At 38.1% G+C, this 19218-nt stretch overlaps 1 protein-coding gene across 5 annotated transcripts in view; it reads right to left on the bottom strand.

The window, feature by feature from the left end:
* Positions 1-248: 248 nt before the first annotated feature.
* Positions 249-19218, bottom strand: part of ZNF385D (zinc finger protein 385D) — a 623117-nt gene continuing 604147 nt past the window's right edge. For all 5 annotated transcript variants that reach the window (XM_073333495.1, XM_073333496.1, XM_073333497.1 and 2 more), the window contains 4 exons: positions 12329-12559; positions 9834-10012; positions 8284-8385; positions 249-3568 (listed from right to left, as the gene is read on the bottom strand). In XM_073333495.1, coding sequence (XP_073189596.1) covers positions 3335-3568; positions 8284-8385; positions 9834-10012; positions 12329-12559 — 746 coding nt within the window. In that variant the 3' untranslated portion in view covers positions 249-3334. The remainder of the gene's footprint in view (positions 3569-8283; positions 8386-9833; positions 10013-12328; positions 12560-19218) is intronic.

The following is a 19218-nucleotide window of genomic DNA, read 5'->3' as shown; positions in this document are numbered from 1 at the left end:
AAGTGTGTGTAATGTGGCTTAAGTATGACAGTTCCAATTCCAAATGCTGCGGTCATGCACATGGATTGGACTCACCATTCGCCAAGCAGATTGCTCTGCCAGTAGTTTTCACATTTATTTATTAAAATAGTAAGCAAACAGCCATTTAGCAGAGGAGATTGGATCGCAATGGATGCTGATCTATTCCTGACAAACAGGTGCTGCTCAACAGGTGGTGGGACAGCAAGGCACAGAAAATCCACTATACATTCTAACATTTAGGCTTTATCCTTTATTAGGTAGTGAGTAAGAGACATGAAAAGGTTTGAGATTGTGGTGTACAGCTGAAATTTAAGAGAGATTTGTGTGACCAAAAAGCGTTCCATAGAGCACTGTGACAAAAAAGGTCCAAGAAACAGAAAGTGAAGTTGCAGGTGGAAATAGTTGGAATGACACTGTTTATTTCTAGCAAATCTTTTATTAATTCTCCCTTAAGTACTGTGCCTCCATACATGCCACAGGCCACAACATGTTCACAAAGATGGGTCTGTTGATTTTAATGGTGTTGTGATAGTGTGGCAGGATGTACAGTATGTGCCCCCTTACCAATAGGTCGTGCACAAGACTATACAATAGGTTAGTGGTTCTCCTACTTTTCCATTCTACATATTACTTCATCTTCCTTCCCAACACTCCAGTCCTCCCCTTGATTCTCAAATGTTTCAATCTGTGGACAAGTAGAAAAGACTCTGCTGACAAATGGTGTCATTGAGCATAGATTGAAAACCACTGCCCTCTTCAGTAAGGGATATGCACACATGGCAAGGACATCACAGCTACTGCGTACAGAACATAGGCTGAATATTCTAAAGACCCAAGCCAAGATTTTAAAAAGAAGAGATCAAAGTTAGGCTCCTAAAACTACATTTATACACTTAAACGAGATGACTGATTTGCAAACAGACGGAGTGGCAGGCCCAACGCTTTAGAGATGGGCCCATTTGTAACCTTGTTGGGTGCTGCTGGATGCTGAGCACTTTTTTAAATATCCCACCTATTTAGGTACCTAAATATGATATTAGGAGCTCAACTCTTCTCTTCTATTTATGAATATCTTGGGCCAAAGCAATTCAGGTAATTAAGTAGTCCTGAAATCACCACAATATCTAGTTTGTGTCCTATATCTGATTAAGGTGATTACTATCAACTAACTTGATTTCAAGGCAAAAACTTTTGCAGATACACTGGACCAAATCATAGACCTGATTAATAAAGTGCTTATTTTAATTAATCCTTACAGAGAAACAAACACACGTCTTTGGAATTCTTTGGACACAGCCATCCATGGAGCCCCTTTTCTTTCTCTTTTTTATTTAGTTTTGTAAAAAAACAAAACGATATGCAGATAAGTTTTAAAAAAATGTATATGGAAGGCCCACTAATAACCTGAAAGTTGAGGGTGCTGCATATTTCCACTTTAGACATCTCCCAAACCGCTAATGTTGACCCCAAGTACTTTTAGGTAGCGCCCACATGGCCATTATTTTATATTAACAGCATTGTTATAAAATCTTTTAAACCATCCTGCCCCCCCCCCACCTGAACTTAAATTATGGTTTCAATTTTTTTCTTTGTCTTAAAAGTATGGTAAGCTTTTCACTGAGCTACACATCAGAGTGGCTGCATCAGACTCAGCAACCCACTCCATAATCTCAATAGCTATTTTTCAGATCCCTATAGGGAAAAGCAGGCAGCAAGTATCAGAGATTCAAGACATGCCAATTTTTTTTCTCTGCTGTTTGTTACTATTTACTGACCCACATATGAAACGGAATGGTTATATAATTACTTTATATAGTAGATTTTCTGTTTATAAGTTATTTTTCTTACTCTAACATATATACAATATATCTATATATACCCCTGATGAATCCTATTTTATAGGGACACTATCAACCCCTTTAAGCCTCATAGTGAATATATAAGGCTTTAAAACCTTGCAAAGAAGCAAAGATCAGCTACAGAATGTAGGGTCCATTAGGATCCTAAAGGTGGTATTTGCTCCAAACCCATGATGTGCAATTATCTCATAATACGTATATGGTGTGTTGCTGCTTAGATATTATATATATATATATATATATATATATATATATATATATATATATATATATATATATATATATATATCACATCAGTAGGAAATAAAATCATAGAACATATTCATTTCTATTACCATACCCATAACAAACAAGTTTTGATCTCTACTTAATACAGACAGTCCCACTGGTATGATATAAAAAGAATATGTCCTAGTCTTGGGGTGAAATCCTGGCTCCTCTGAAGTCAATGGCAAATCTCGTGTTGTCATCAACGGGACCAGTTTTTCACAGTTGGTTTTCATTTGCTAGGTATGACCATGCATAACCCATTCTTGACATCACTTTGTTCTACCACTAATGGTCTGTGATTCATGAAAACATAATATTTTTGCTGTCCACCTTTATGCCTTTAATGTTAGTTCCATCCTGTAAGTATTAGCTCTTTTGGATACATACACTGCACACATATTTTTCAGTTAGATAGAAGTTTGCCTATTTAGTGTACAGCACATGGATTTTTTGCACTAAATGTTCTTTATCTCTTATTTTGTCTTAACCATAGATCTACTGTATGTCTCTGTACTTTAATGTTTTCTATTAGGTGAGGAAAAGAAAGTTTTCTAACTAGGAACACCACATTATCATTGTCATTTTGCCTATTTAACAAAGTGAGATAATTTGTTCATTTTACCTTTTGCAACTCAGTTATAAACCTAGTGGCATAGATAGAGACACAATACTATTGTTGTACAAGACATCTATTGTAGCTACTTTTGTTCAGAAAAATACCCAGTAACTGCTGATTTGGCAGGAGGATCAGTAAGGGTACTACTATTCACAGTGTATCTTTTTTCTTCTTCTTCTTTTAATCTACAGAATAAAGTATTTTATGTACATTGGAACCAGTTAATGCCCTTTAGACAAATTTGTAAGTTGTTTCATAAAGCAGGAAAGACATTTCAGGGGAAATATGTGCCAAAAAGCACAGTCAAAAAGGCTTCACAAGTTCTGTATACCACTGTGAGTCAATGCTGGAGATCACTTCTAAAACGGTCAATATTCAAGAGGAATGCTCTCATTTGGAGAAAATACTGCCCCTTTCCTCTTTTAGAATTTTATCAATTCTCTATCAAAAGTCCTGGCTCTTCATATATACTTTAAACTATAAATAAACACTGCATAGTTCCATGTTCTTGATTTGCTTCTTTTTGTTTTGAAAAATTATTGCAGTACAATTGATTCCTGTTTGGAGTTCAGTAAGGAGCAAACAGCACAGGAGTATGGGTGGTCCGTATAGGCCCAGGAGCTGGTCGGAGGAGTGCTGGAGGAAGTGCTGTAGTCTGGAATAGGGTAGCTGCTGGGGCCGTTCGAAGACTGAAAGGGGAATTCACAGCCACAGCAGCAGCTGCTGCTGCAGCTGCTAGTGGGTTTGGTAAGATCCGTGGAGCCATTGGCTTTGAAGGTTCCTTTGAAAATACTAATTTTACCTGTGAGGAAAAGAAAAAAAACAGAGAAAGCAGAATTTGTTCAAATTAGCCACGTGACAGGTTACTCTTCTTAGATTATATATGAAAAATATATATAGAGAGAAGTGGTATTAGTTTCTGGCACTAAAAGTGAGCTGCATCTGTGCAACAAAAGAGCTGCTATATCACACACTCCAATTGGGAAGGAGTACGTCCATGTTGTTTTGGTAGAGGCTACTTTGAAACCCAATATTATTTTGGTTTCACATCGTAACGTGGAAACCTATAATTTGATACATAATTTCAAATCAACATTTTAGTGAGTCCTGACAGGGACTGAGCAACCTCAACTTGCACAAAATTTAAGGGAAAAATTGAATAAGAAAGAATTGACAGTCAGTGAGGAAGCAGCCATCTGGACAGTCTGATGTTGCAGATTAGAACTTAGTGAAAACACCTCCCATTTGAATGCATTACAAAGCAGGGACTTTATTGTTGCTAGGTCAGTTCTATTTTTAAAAAAAAGATAATCAGTGAACCACTGTTTATTAGCGCCTGCAAAAAATAAACAAATTTTACCTAACAGCTATGAACGTCTCCTGGTTTGTCTTGCATACAAATGAGAGATGCATTCCATGTTCCCTATTCTACATCTTCTGACTGGCTCTCCTGCTGAGAGGAATCGGTAAAATAGCATTTCTCAGTGAGATGCTGTTCACAGTTACGGAGACAATGAAAAGTGGCAGAGATCTTAAAAACTTGGTTCTGAAAATTCATTTTTGATGAACATCTTTATGTGCTCACTGTTTAGTGAGCTGTGATGTAGTATTGTAGCTAAACACTGCAGCTTTTTCTTTAACAAGTTTTTAAAGCATCAGCACTGGGCAACGGCAAATATAATTTTGAAAAGTTTCCATTTACATCTTTCAAACACACACAATGTGTACAAAATGCTTAACTACATCTGAGTATAATTAAAAATACCCTTCGGGGTAGATCTCATTTTAGTGTATTAGTACTGATGTTTGATATGTGCATAAACTATCCCACTATGAGCGACTACAATCTGAGATGAGAATATGGGCCACCTCAAAAACCAGTGGAAGATTCCTGTTGACTTCAGTGGACTTTGGATCAGGCCTTGTGTCCCTGGGCTGCAACTCTGTCTCTCAGTAAGTTGTACATCGGTGGTATACATCTCGGTATAAATATGGACATTTCTCACTTACGGATAGGGCCAATTTCACCCCAGCCAACAGACTGCGTGTGTGTGTTCATTCAAATAACACCACACTGCCCCAGCTTGGCCCCTTGGACTCAGGAGGATTGTCCCATAAATCAACAGTGAATTTCAGCTGTGCAGTCCATCAGTGTTATCCACCATTCAAAAGTTCAGTTTTTATCTAACAGCTATCAGCTCACAGGTCTTAGGTCTGGTGCCCTACCTGCTTTAAGTTTGCTGAAGAATTGTAGGGGAAATTTTCAAAGGCACAAAAGGAAGTTAGGCACCTAATCCCATTGATTTGTTTTGGGTGTTGGGCACTTAACTCCCCCCTTGTGTCTATGAAAATCTACCCCAGGGTCGTCTTCTTGGTCAATGAAACACCCAATGTCACACCCTTTAGCAGGTCATGGTGCAAGCTCCTTACTTCCCTTCCTGTGATTTTATTTTTTCTCCTTATTTTCTATTTAAATAGGTTTTTTTAAAAAAATCTTCGTTTAGAATAAATTCATCAGAAAAATCACATTGACATGGGAGCGCTTTTATTATATAATAAAATGGATTTGAAAAGCGAGAAAATGAATCACAACAACTTGGGATTTTGGTCAGGTTAGCTTTTTATGTGCTGAACCGATCAGTTTGGAGAGGGACTGAGTGAGTCCCAATGTAGTCTGGAACTTCCTAACAGTGAGACCTATTAAACTGTGCAATAGTATCTCAAGGGAAGTGGTGAAGCCCCTTTATATGAGACATTTAAAACTACACGGGGCAAGCATTAGAAATATATATATTAGGGAACAAGTATTACATTGGTAGAATGTTGAACAAGATGAGTTACAGAACTGTAATAGGTCTTTTCCCATCTCTAACTTCTATGATCCCATGAATGAAGCAAAGCTGTTGGTGACTCAGGTGTATTTCTGCCACTGGGAAAAGAGGGAAAAAAAACCCTTAGGATACTGTTGATGTAGAAGGTGCAGCATAGTGCTCTAATTGTTTGAAAAGTTGAAGAGATAAAATTCCATTGAAACTATATAGGCTTGTTGCCGGCACCCAGTGCCGAGAGGCTGAACAACAGCTTGCGTTGGTTCGTTACCCGGTGTGCTGCACCCAATAATCACAACGGGGTGGAGAAGCAGAAAAGTTTATTTGAAGCTTCAAAAAGGTACAGGGAGATTTGAATCTCAAATCCTGTACAACAGAGCAGGAAGTTACACAGGCTTTTATACATCCTTTTTCCCAGCATACTTATCCAATAGCAAGCTGCTCCAAGTATCCATATAGCCAGCCAATCCAGTTCCCAGCTAGTTCCCTGATTCTCTGTATCATTTGTTAAACTATACATAAAGCTGCTTTATTCAGCATTGTTCTTCCATATCTCCCCTGTTTGGCCTTGCTTAGTTTCAGGCAGTCTGACTCTGCAACATACTGTTGCAGATTCTCAGCATAACTGCTGTGTGTGCCTCCAGGCGGGGGGGCCAAGGACACTTGGGCCTAGCACGCAGAGCTGCTGCGAGTGCCTCCAGGCAGGAGGGGGGGGGCAAGGACACCGGGGCCTAGTGCGAGGGGGCTTCATCGACACTCGTGGTCTTCCATCCCCTCGAGTTACCTAGTGGCCATGCCCCAGTGTTCCCAACAGGCTTTCAATTCATTTGTTGAAGTGTTCATGGTTTTATGGTTCTATTTCCAAAAGAGATGAAATAGCAGTAATGCTTAGTTCATACAGTATATAGCACTATACATTTTCAAAGTGCTCTACAAATACTAATTAACATGCAGGGTATCCCTGTGAAATAGCTAAGTATTATTAGTGTGCGTAAACTGAAGCAGAGCAATTAAGTGACCCAAAAAACTAAAATGTTGAGAAAAGAAAGTTAATCAGCTTTAGAATACATCAAAAATATTTATAATCAAAGGAAGATCAGTGAATTTTTGGCTTTTTGTTTATTGCATTTGAATTCCAAATAACAGCATTGTCCATGTTATTTTGCAGAACGAAAACAAAACAAAAACAGCCCACCACCCCTCAAAAAACCCGCTTTTAACCTTTTAACCTAGTAAGTAAGTCATAGTAGCAAGCTAGGACTTCTGCATCTCTGCTAACTTGTGCTTGTTTACTACTACCTCATCCACCCCCCCGCCACTTCCTTTGCCTCTTACATCCAGCTGTTGGGTCCTGTCTGGCATGAAGACTGTGAGCTCCTGGGGTGGGATTGTCTTTGTTACTCATCTGTACAGCACCAAGCACAACTGAGCCCTGATCCTTGTCTGGGATTATTCCTAGGTGCTTCTATAATATACATCAGTAAATAAATGTAATAAATAATAATAATGCAATAATTCTTTCCATCATTTGCTAGTCCAGATCTTACTTTTCTTGTTATATATTCTATTTTCTATAGGTTTGTACATGTTGGGGTCCTGAAATTTTCTGGTGGGTTAATGGCTGGCCTACTGAGGATGAAAGGCTCATCGATAGAGGCCACTGAAGGAGCCTCCTCTTTGGCTCAACTGGTAGCGAACGGCGGTTTTGGAGACAAAGGCCCCAAGTTCTGCCTCACTGCAGCAAGTGTACACTGCAGTTCACGAACAAGTGGCTGGTACGTACAGCACCAGGGATTTGTTAAGAGCCCACATCAAATACCAGAATAATGAATCTCAGTGAAAAATTGTATTGCATTACACAGCACAATGCTCTATGAAGAATTCCCAGGCAGATATTCTGATAGATGGATGTTATATTACACACAACTATCCCACCAGGGAGCTAGAGTATTTTATTACTAATGCAAGACACTGGGAGGATTTTATTAAATGCAAATATGTATTACTTTTCCTTTGGCCAAAGTCTTTGAAGTTAACAAGATCTGGGCCTCAAATAGTTTCTCCCGTGGGAGGTGAATGTGACCAGCCCAGGCTTGAAATTTCACAAGATAAAACAATGGTTTGTTGACTATGTTTAATTTTATCTAGGTAATTTTAATAAATACAAAATTAGAATAAATTAAAATAAAAACGTTGTGTGTTTTATGGTGGATCCTGTCCAGCAATCTGAGCATTGACCTCTTGGGCATTCACTGTGGAAGGTGCAGATAGGATCTTTACAGCCCTTATCTTTCTTTCTTTCTTTCTAATGACCTTTACAGTGAGCCATGTTCTGAGCTCATCTACAGCTCTCCAAGAAGAGTGCTTATGGGGCTTAGTCCAATGCCCACTGAAGTTAATAGAAAGACTCCAATTGTCTTCAGTTGTACAGTGAACTATCACTTCCTACTTTCCACCTCCATCTACTACTGAGAACTATTCCTTACCTCTAGGGTGCATCTGAGCTGCCCCAAGGGACGTAAGCAACAGATTTAGGAATATGCTCAAACCTAGATTCTGTGCTACATCCCGCAGCATGCGCACACCCTGGAATCCACTCCGTCATTCAACTTTTGCACATTTTTCCCCGTGATGTTTTCTGAAAATCCTTCTCAGTAGGACATCATGGAAGAGAAAATTATTTGCTTACCCCAAGCGGATGTGCTCCCTTTTGGAGTTTGTTGTAAGGACTATATTTAGGTTTAGGGGGTTTCCCAGCAGCTCGATCTTTGTGCCTTCTACTACTTATGTGCTGTCAAAAAAGGGATATTACAAATTACCTTCTTTCAATCAGTATCACATTATTAATAGTTCCCTTCAACTCCTGCCTTTCGACAGGCATACTCCAGTCCTGAAGACTATTGCTGTCCACAATGGTATGAATTTGATTAAAATAAAATAAAGCAATAATTAATAACCATTTAGATGTATTTCAGCTTGAAGGAGCTTTTACTGCTTCATGTATTTGGGCAACGTTTTCAAAAGTACCCAGCCATGGTCTTAGTCTACTCCTATAGAAGTCAAGTGGGAGTTTTAGCACTGCTGACTTCATGGGAGCAAAGTTGAGGATTTTTGAAAAATACCACTTTAAAGCATCTGTGAAATGCAGCCAACTGCTGCACAGCAGAGATGGGAGAACGCAGGGGCATCCCCTACCAAGAAACAAAGTGCCATGAGACTTTTAACGTCCATGTAGGACAGACAGGAGCTTTCAAGATTTCACCTGAAAGACTGCCACACAGAATGCTGAGTGGTCGTCAATTAAAAATAAAACCACATTAATGCAGAGCCTATACATAAAATCTATTAGAATGTACAGCAATTTTCTGTACAGATTTTATGGAGCATTAGATGCTAAGAATTGTTTTTTTCTAGAACTTTTTTTTTTTCTGAAAAGAGTTATTGCAGGAAAGATAAACAAGGAAAGGAACTTTTTTTCCTGAAAGTGTAAGACAGATACAAATGTAGTCCATCAGAGTATTTATCTCCATACTTTTCTTAACAAGTTTTCAATTCCAAAAGGCACATAAAGTAACTAAGTGTTTTCCAGAACAATGGCTTTGTTCATCTGAGAGAGAATGATTGACTTTAACTTAAGAGTAGTTGCAATTTAGAGGTGAGGCTTATTGGCTGCAGAGGAACACTGATAAAAACAGCCCACACTGTTCAGAAGGTTTTTCAACGTTCTATAAAAAGACTCTCTCCACACACATCTACATTCTCATGAATACAAATATCACACAGCACACAAAATGACATGGTTTATAAAGCCATGACAGGTTTCAGAGTAACAGCCGTGTTAGTCTGTATTCGCAAAAAGAAAAGGAGTACTTGTGGCACCTTAGAGACTAACCAATTGGTTAGTCTCTAAGGTGCCACAAGTACTCCTTTTCTTTAAGCCATGACAATAATAGTAGTCTAAAGACACTTGTAACATTGTAGTTTAGAGAAAGATTCTATAACAGTTTTAATATATATATATATAATCAGCAGTTTTTGAGGAATTGTACTTTATCCGAAGGAAAATCATACCGAAAACAAACACACAGAACACAAGCCCAAGTACAAAGGGCAAAAGCAGCAAGCTCCATTTAGATGTGAATTCTCAACACATTGACACATGCTAAATGAGCAGGTACTTCGCCATTATGAAAACAAGGCAGAGTCAAGGATTCAGTGTTGTCCAAGCTGTTTAAGTACCTGTTTAAGTTGTGTCTCAGAGTTTACGTGCACATCACAAATTTCACAGTGAAATGTTTTGTTTTGTAGGCCTGTGTTTCCTTTATTAACAGGTCCCTTGCCTTTGACTCCTGCCCGGGGAAAGGCTTTAATAGTTCCACTTCCATTCCGAGCTTCCAACATAGTTTTGTGCTTAGTCCCTGGAGAGATTCCAAATAGGAAACAGATATTTTGGGTAAGTTGATTGCATTTTATTATTTCAACTTTTAAATACATATCTATCTATATCTATCTATATCTATCTATCTATAAATCTCAGTTTTGGCCAATGTGTTTTCTTTGGAACATGTCCATATTGCCTATATCAGTAGGATAATAGAGTAACGATATTTCACATTTCATATATCATTACCTGGAATTTAATTATTAAATGCACCTATCTAGGCAACAAAACAGGAACAAGCAGCTACCACCAATAAGTAATGGAATGCTCAGGATGTCCTGAGGTGAAGTTAAATAGGTGTGACTTCTTTCACTAATGCCCGCTGCTAATAAGACATGAACTGTGATTTAGCTATTAAAGATGTTGTTGCAAGTGATTTGTAGGCTTCTGTGATGAGGATGATAAACAGTACATTTTAAGAAGCAGAAACTTGAATCTGCAATTAAATAGTCAGTTCCCAAATCCTGGAGGTTCCAAAAAAATAAGTAACTCAGACAGAGCACAAGTTCCAGGCAGCAATCTAAGGATCTTAAGGGCCTGCGACAGAAACCAAAACATAAGAGAAATATGGACATTGCTCACATTTGTTACTAACAAAAAATATAGACAAAAATCAATAATAAAGGGGCTGATTGTTATATCTTTACTCATGTTAAATAACACCTTACCTAATTGATTTTAATCCGCCCACTCATGGTTTAAGCCACTATTCAATGTGAATAATAATGTGACAATCTTTATTCAAAATTTATATAGACACATAGAGATTACTTTAGCAGCCTAGTAACCTAAATTTTGAAGATTTTTTGACTTTCTATTGTGATAAACACACAAGGTTGGATCTTGATTTGATGTTGAATTGATATAATTACATTGACTTCAATGGAGCCATACCAATCTAAACTAGTTGAAGATCTGGCCCATAATATTTAAAACTACTCAAACTTCTTTTCGCAATCAGAAACAATAAATCAGCACATTTTTTTCAGTTTAAATGAACATTGCACCATGCCAAGGTTATCTTTTTTGGATTTCAATTTAAGACCTTTCATCATTTTAGGCCTATAATATTTCAGCTAAAACCCAGTCTTTACCCTAATTAATCCCACAGAGTCTCACACTAATATAATAAGGCCTTTAGCCTAATAACCCCATTACTTATGTTTACCTACTTGCCCACCTGTGTCTTCCAAATTAGTACGAAATACACACCTGTCAATACTATACCCCTATAGTGTCATTCTACTTATAGCAAGCTTAAGATCATTCATGAGACATTAGACAAGCTCATAGGTGAACACTGAGTAATCTCGGTCGCTATGTTATGTTTCAGGCTTTAAGTTTAGCTTTCTCTCTCTTCTTCAAGTCTATTCTTGGCTATCTTCTAAGGTCTTGATTTTCCAGCCTTGTCTACATTAGGGAATGCTTTCAAAATGTCCCACTGATGCTGTTGGGAGCTCTATTACAGACAAGATTCTGGCTGCTGACACCAGAATCCTTAAACCTGCTCACAACAAGTCGAATCGAAATGGTGTTTAACATGGTAGCAACAGATGATGGCCTGTCTACACCAAGGCTCTCCAACACTACTAACACCAGTGGCAAGAAAGTGTTAAATCTATGGGAAAGATGGTCACTAGTTGCCAAGCAGGAGCCATCATCAGCCAATTAGTGCAGGAATTTTTTTTTTAATTCTGTACGTTTACCAAAAATTATTGCTCAGCAAGAGATTTGATCTCCGATCTTTGCATTTTGATTGGCTGATGCCCTCTATTTCAGTATAATTTGTTATATTTTATACCAAACTATTCTCTTTGCTATTTGACATAAATGAAAGTATGCAAATTCCGACCACCAAAAGTAAGAACGGCCATACTGGATCAGACCAATGGTCCAGCTAGCCCAGTATCCTGTCTTCTGACACCGGCAAGTGCTAAATGCTTCAGAGGAAATGAACAGAACAGGGCAATTATCCTGTGATCCATGTCCTGTCGTCTAGTTCTAGCTTCTGGCAGTCAGAGTAACAGAGTATAAGCTGTTACTTAGCACCATAATGTTTGGAATCAATGAAAAGTGAAATTTAAGAAAACTGGTAACTTGCAGGCACTAAACTTCCTTTTTTCCCCTTATGAAAGATTCTTTGCTTGTCATCTTTATTCTTTAATAGTTAATGAATTCCATGTAATTACCAGTTTTCTGCCACCCCTTTGTCCCCTGCTGCAAGAGATCTAATCTATTCAGAGGAAGATAATTGCAGAGCTCTTGAGACAGAAAAGAAACTGCTACATCTCACCACTGTTGTGCGCCTCCAGCTGCGAGGTGGAGTTGACAGCAACCTTGCATAGTGAACAGTAAAGCAGCCTTTTTGCCTTTTCTTCCTCAGTCTCCACGGAAGGGCATGTGTTGCTGCTAGTGGCTGTTGTGGGGATTTTTTCCACTTTAGAGGTGATCTCTGTTGTCCTAACACTGCTTTTCTGAATTTCCACTGTTGTTGTTGATATTGCTGGTGTCCCAGTGGTAAGATCTGCAGTCAAAATAAGAAGGAGATGGAAACATAATAAACGCACTGACCTTTTTCATTGGGAATGTTAATGTTGCACCTACAAAGAGATGCGTAATATTTCGGCAAAACTTTGACTAACTATAATCAACTGAATGTGATCTTTTTCTTATTACTAGAGTACATTTGCAAAATACAGTGTTATATTGAAACACCACACATACTGTCCCCTTGTATAATACAATCACTTACTGGGTACAAATTTCTTAAACTGAAAAGGCATATTAGACCATTGACACCATTCCCCAACACATGAAGGCTAATCCCTTAAAAGAGGTCAGATAATTTATTAGTAAATTAGACAGTTAATATTTGCACACAGTCCTTTGAGCTTGATAAAGTTCCATCACTTCTATGTGTTATTATCATCTTTTAATGTTCTCTACTATTCTTAAAAAATGTGTGGTTCTGAAATGAGTCAGATAAAGACAAAATATTACACTGATATTACTCTTGATCTTAGCCAAAGATAATAGATTAATAACAGTAATTACTTACAGGGTTTTATATTTTTCATAGAGCTGTAGAGACACACTCAATTTGTTTAGAAAAAATGTGTGTATAACTATCGTACACAACGTGACACATATATTTTTAATTATTTAGACATTTCCCATATAAAGAAGCACCTATCCTCATCTAGAGACTCCTTTCCTTCAATTACAAATACAATAAACTAAAATTAAAGATACAATCAACATATATTCTGTAGACATCATTATGATAATGAAATAAAACTCAATTATAGTATTTTGTGATGGCATCAGAACGCAGAGATGTGTTGTTTTATATTTTTCCTTTACTGATATATTTTGAAGAATATCACAAGAAAAAATGTATTTATTAAAATCATATACAAACTGTCCATATAACCTGCTGTATATTTATTTTTTACAATGAGATTTTGAGTATTATTGAAACAATTTACCACTGGAGTAAAAGGTGGCAGATAATGTTTAAAAAACCTAGACTTTGATTTACAAATGATTATACCAGTGAGATGGTAGAATTGTGACATTAGAGATAGCCCAGCCTATCAGAACACAGTTGACTTTAGTCCATTTACAGTCCTAAGGGTTAAAATAATGTAAAAGGTGGGATTTGTTATTTACATTCTGAAATAGTTATTTTGTGACTGTGATTTTACAGTTTTAAAATATAACCCGATTACATCCTACTGCCGCGATGAAAAAAGCCCTCCAATTACATCCTAGCCATGAAATACTGTATGACTTTGGTAACAAGCTTGTTATTATAATATATAAGGATCAAGCTGGACCACAAATAAGAAATGACATTGAAGTAAAATATGGCCGCAAAACAAGGCAATGCCATTTGTAGATTGCAGACAGATCATGGAACAGGGCGGGGCTAGTTCCTCTACATGGCCTTGAATCAGAAAAACACATCAGCATGTGCTTAACTTCAGTAGAACTCAGATATGTGCTTAAAATTAAGTTTGTGCCTAAGTGCTTTCCTGAAAGTGCTTTTCCAGGCATGGTTGCTGAATTGGTGCCCAATAGACAGACTTAGCTATATTTACTTATGTTGGGTAGCACCTTCCTCCATTAGAAGCCCTTTTGACTTCATTGAGACTGCTCCTGGAATGCGTACCTAGCATGAGTAAGGATGGCAGAATCTGGCCCGATATATCCATGGTGCAACAGTGCTTAAAATACTTTAGTTTATGGTCCTTCACACATCTGAAATGTATGAACAAATTATAGTGAATTTAAAGAAGAGCAATATATATATATATGATTAAGGGGGCAAAGAGACTGATTTATGAGAAAATGTAAAAAAAAACCTTGGCAACACACAAACTAATTGAACAATAACTGTCAATGAGTATTTTAACAACAGAAACACAAACACAGGGGAGGAATGGTTAAGGATGGTGTGAGGATGTCAGAGGTGAAAGTGGGCCGGTACGGCATACCGGTAAGACCCATACCCATCTGACATTAAAGCGCTAATGTCGCTGCCCCTTTTGCCCCACTGAGGGTCACCGAGAGAGGGGAGCAAAAGGGGCTGCTGCCTCGGGGCCCAGTGATTTAAAAGGGCCCGGGGCTCCCGGCTGCCACCACAACTACCACAGCAGGCCCTTTAAATCACCACCGGAGCCCCGGGTGGTGTGGAAGGGCTGGCTGGGGGAGGCTGACCACCAGCCCCACTCCTTCCGCCCGAGGCCCCACCCCATCTGGGGACCCGGAGCGGGCCCCTGTACTGGTAAGACTTTTATGTTACTTTCACCCCTGGAGGATGTATTAACATGTGTCATGGAATGAAACAGACTACACATCAAGAAAACATCCTTAATAAGGACATTGAGCCAGGGGGTTAGTTTTGCAAGGGATGGAGTACAGGCATTATTTCTTGGAATTTTTAAAACTAGATGGAATAAAGATGTATTGTAGGGGACACTCCTGCATTAGCAATGTAGTGGACTAGATGGTCCTATTCATCTGTAATCTCTATGAATTTATTCATCTTCTCTCCTTTCTCTCTCCTTTTTGGATTTTTATTCTAATAGTTTCAGCATGATTAAAGTGTAAGTCACCTGTCCATGCAGGGAGACAATCAAATTTAACAACACTGGAGTTGAAACAAAAATTTGTCTTTAGAGGCAGGAGATATAATCATACAATATACTGAAAGCAGTCACTCTTGTAGTCCCAGAGAAGGCACAGGGAGTGGTAAGTAAGGAGAGAGTAAATAGCCTCCTCTTGTCTTAAAGCTTTCTCCTTTCTTCTTACCTTCTTCCAGTTCTTTAATTCATTGTGTTAACATAGCTTAATGTTTTCAAATTTTAGTTTATATTAGAAATAAGATTTTAAAATGCTAAGTACCAAAATTAATTGTGCTATTAAACAATAGAATACCATTTATTTTAAATACTTTTGGATGTTTACTTCATTTTCAAATATATTAATTTCAATTACAACCCAGAATACAAAGTATATAATGCTCACTTTATTTTTTATTACAAATATTTGTACTGTAAAAACCAAACCCATGTATTTTTCAATTCACCTAATACAAGTACTGTAGTGCAATCTCTTTATCATGAAAGTTGATCTTACAAATATAGAATTATGTACAAAAAAACTGCATTAAAAATAAAACAATGTAAAACTTTAGAGCCTACAAGTCCAGTCAGTCCTACTTCTTGGTCAGCCCATCATTCAGACAAACAAGGTTGGTTACAATTTGCAGTAGATAATGCTGCCTGCTTCTTGTTTACAATGTCACCTGAAAGTGAGAACAGGCATTCACATGGCATTGTTGTAGCTGGCACTGAAAGATGCCACATGTGCTGAAGAGTCATATGTCCCTTCATGCTTCAACCACCATCCCAGAGGACATGCATCCATGCTGCTGCTGGAATCTGCTTGATAACAATGCAAAGCAAAAGTGTAGACTGACGCATGTTGATTTTCATCATCTGGGTCAGATACCACCAGCAGAAGGTTGATTTTCTTTTTTGGTGGTTTGGGTTCTGTAGTTTCCACATCAGAGTGTTGCTCTTTTAAGACTTCTAAAAGCATGCTCCACACCTCGTCCCTCTCAGATTTTGGACGGCACTTCAGATTCTTAAACCTTGGGTCAAGTGCTGTAGCTATTTTTAGAAATCCACATCGGTATCTACTTTGCGTTTTGTCAAATCTGCTGTGAAAGTGTTCTTAAAATGAACATGTCCTGGGTCATCATCCGAGACTGCTATAACATGAAATGTATGCAGAATGCAGGTAAACCAGAGCAGGAGACATACAATTTTCCCCGCAAAGAGTACAGTTTATTTTTTTAACGAGCATCATCGGCGTGGAAGCATGTCCTCTGGAATGGTGGCTGAAACATGGAAGGGGCACACAAATGTTTAGCATATCTTGCATGTAAATACTGTTCGATGCTGGATAAAAAAGTGCCATGCGAATGCTTCTTCTCACTTTCAGGTGATATTGTAAATAAGAAGCAGGCAGCAGTATCCCCCGTCAATGTAAACAAACTTGTTTGTCTTAGTGATTGGCAGAATAAGAAGTAGGACGGTGTGGACTTGTAGGCTCTAAAGTTTTACATTGTTTTGTTTTTGAGTGCAGTTATGGAACCAAACAAAATTCTGCATTTGCAAGTTACACTTTCACGGTAAAGAGATTGTAATTCAGTACTTATATGACGTGAATTGAAAAATACCATTTCTTTTGTTTATCATGTTTAAAGTGCAAATATTTGAAATCAAAAATAATAATATAAAGTGAGCACTCTGCACTTTGTATTCTGTGTTGTAATTGAAATCAATATTAAAATACAGAAAAACGTCCAAAAATATTTAATAAATTTCTATTGGTATCCTATTATTATAAGGGTGATTCATCGTGATTTTTTTTAAATCACAATTAATGTTTTTAGTTAATCACGTGAGTTAACTGCGATTGACAGCCCTACTAAGTAAATTAAGAAGTATTATATATATATATATATATATATATATATATATATGGATAGTATGATATATTTAGCACCAGTGTTTTGAATGCGTGTGCATAGAGAAAAATGTAACTTGGGTGACACCTTATTTGTGTACTAGGAACGAGCCATTCCAAAAGCTGGAAAGTAGTTTCATATATACAGATACCCTCCTACACAGGGTATAGAAGGAACACCCCTACAACATATGTATATTATACCATAGTGCATATTACATGTAGTTCCATTTCAGGAGCCGTTCCCAAATGTGTAAACAATGACACAAGCAGTTTGGCTCTTTTGTGTATCTTCAGTCTAATTATGGGTAAGCTCCAAAGGGTGCAAAGATTTGGTTACATATACAGAATTGCAACTGGGTATTCAAAGGTTATTTGAATGTCTTAGGTCTAATCAGTAGGCTGTAAAAACTTCAGAAGCAGGCTCTGGTTTCAGTCAGGCCAGAAATAAATCTAAAATAGTCTTACTCCCAGCATAGTATCTCTGCTTTTACATGGCGACAGGATCCTTTTATAGGGTTACATTGAGATCTCAATTATAGTCTCCGTTTTCAAATGTAAAGATGCATATTTTTGGAATGTTTGAATAAAATCTATTTGCCCATTTTGTGCGATTAAAGGGTGATGAAAGTTACCTTTTCCTGCTGTAAATGTTTGTGGTGGTGGCGTGTGCTAGTTTTGTTTTCTTTTGGAGGTTTTTGTACACATTCAAGTTAACTGAAAAAAATGGCTCAGCTATAAAAGTTTAGCTTTTCAGCTAGTTAGTCTTCACTGAGTTCTAGTCTTCAGATCAAGTTAAAAAAAATCAAAAGGGATTGCACTTTTTTTTTTTTAAAGAAAAGGGTTTTGCAATTTTTTAAATAGTTTTAGTGTTACTCTATTTATGGAATTATGGAACAGGATAAATACATATTTCACTATGTTTATCAATACATATTTACTGTGACAAAGTTCCTCCTCTGCCTTGGTGGGTCCTGCACTTATTGGCGGATTTTCTCGCCTCAGAGGTTCACGGCAGCCATCATTTTGGCCACTTTCATGGCTCAAATCTGCCGTTCACTCAGTTAGCCTCATCACTAGCCAGCATGGGGAAAGGAAGAAGAACAATCCCCACAGTTTCTGCTGATCCACCTAGTGGATTGGGGAACAGGCCAGAGACCTTCCTCTCTGGTGGAACCCACAGTCCAGTTCAACTCCTCTGGTATCAAGTAGGGAGTTAGGGGGATGGAGGGATGGGGGGAACCCGGGCCCGCCCTCTACTCTGGGTTCCAGCCCAGGGCCTTGTGGATTGCAGCTGTCTACAGTGGCTCCTGTAACAGCTGCGTGACAGCTACAACTCTCTGGGCTACTTCCCCATGGCGTCCTCCCAACACTTTCTTTATTCTCACCTTCCTCCTGATGTCTGATAATGCTTGTGCTTCTCAGTCCTCCAGCAGCACCCTTCTCACTCTCAGCTTCTTATGCCTCTTGCTCCCAGCTCCTTGCACGCACCACAAACTGAAGTGAGCTCCTTTTTAAACCCAGGTGCCCTGATTAGCCTGCCTTAATTGATTCTAGCAGCTTCTTGATTGGCTGCAGGTGTTCTAATCAGCCTGTCTGCCTTAATTGTTTCCAGAAAGTTCCTGATTGTTCTGGAAGCTTCCCTGTTACCTTACCCAGGGAAAAGGGACCTACTTAACCTGGGGCTAATATATCTGCCTTCTATCACTCTCCTGTAGCCATCTGGCCCGACCCTGTCACATTACCTACATACTGTAGAAGTAGTTACTATTTTAATGCTGATCATGCAACTATGGAAGTACACATATACATGAATGTCAATGAAGTCAACAGAAAGACTCCAATTCACTTCAAAAGGCTTGAGATCAGGCTCTCAATCCCATTCCTTTCCTTCTTACATAAGATAAATAATCCTCAATTGTTAACTAAACAATCCTCAATTCATGTAACAGTAAAGTTACATTTTTAAAAGCTGAAATATCAAGAAATGCAAATGTTAAGGTTCTAGTTGCCACCTTATTTCATTTACATTGCTTATATGGCACATTTTGTTGGACTAATTATCCTGTTAATTGTGAACTTTAATATATAATGGGTGTAATTTTGTGCTCAGTGATGCAATCAAAGCTCTAAATAACTTAA

The sequence above is a fragment of the Lepidochelys kempii genome, chromosome 2 (genome assembly GCF_965140265.1).
Source record: "Lepidochelys kempii isolate rLepKem1 chromosome 2, rLepKem1.hap2, whole genome shotgun sequence".
In the NCBI taxonomy this organism is placed as follows: Eukaryota; Metazoa; Chordata; order Testudines; family Cheloniidae; genus Lepidochelys; species Lepidochelys kempii.
This window is presented reverse-complemented; position numbering and strand designations above follow the sequence as displayed.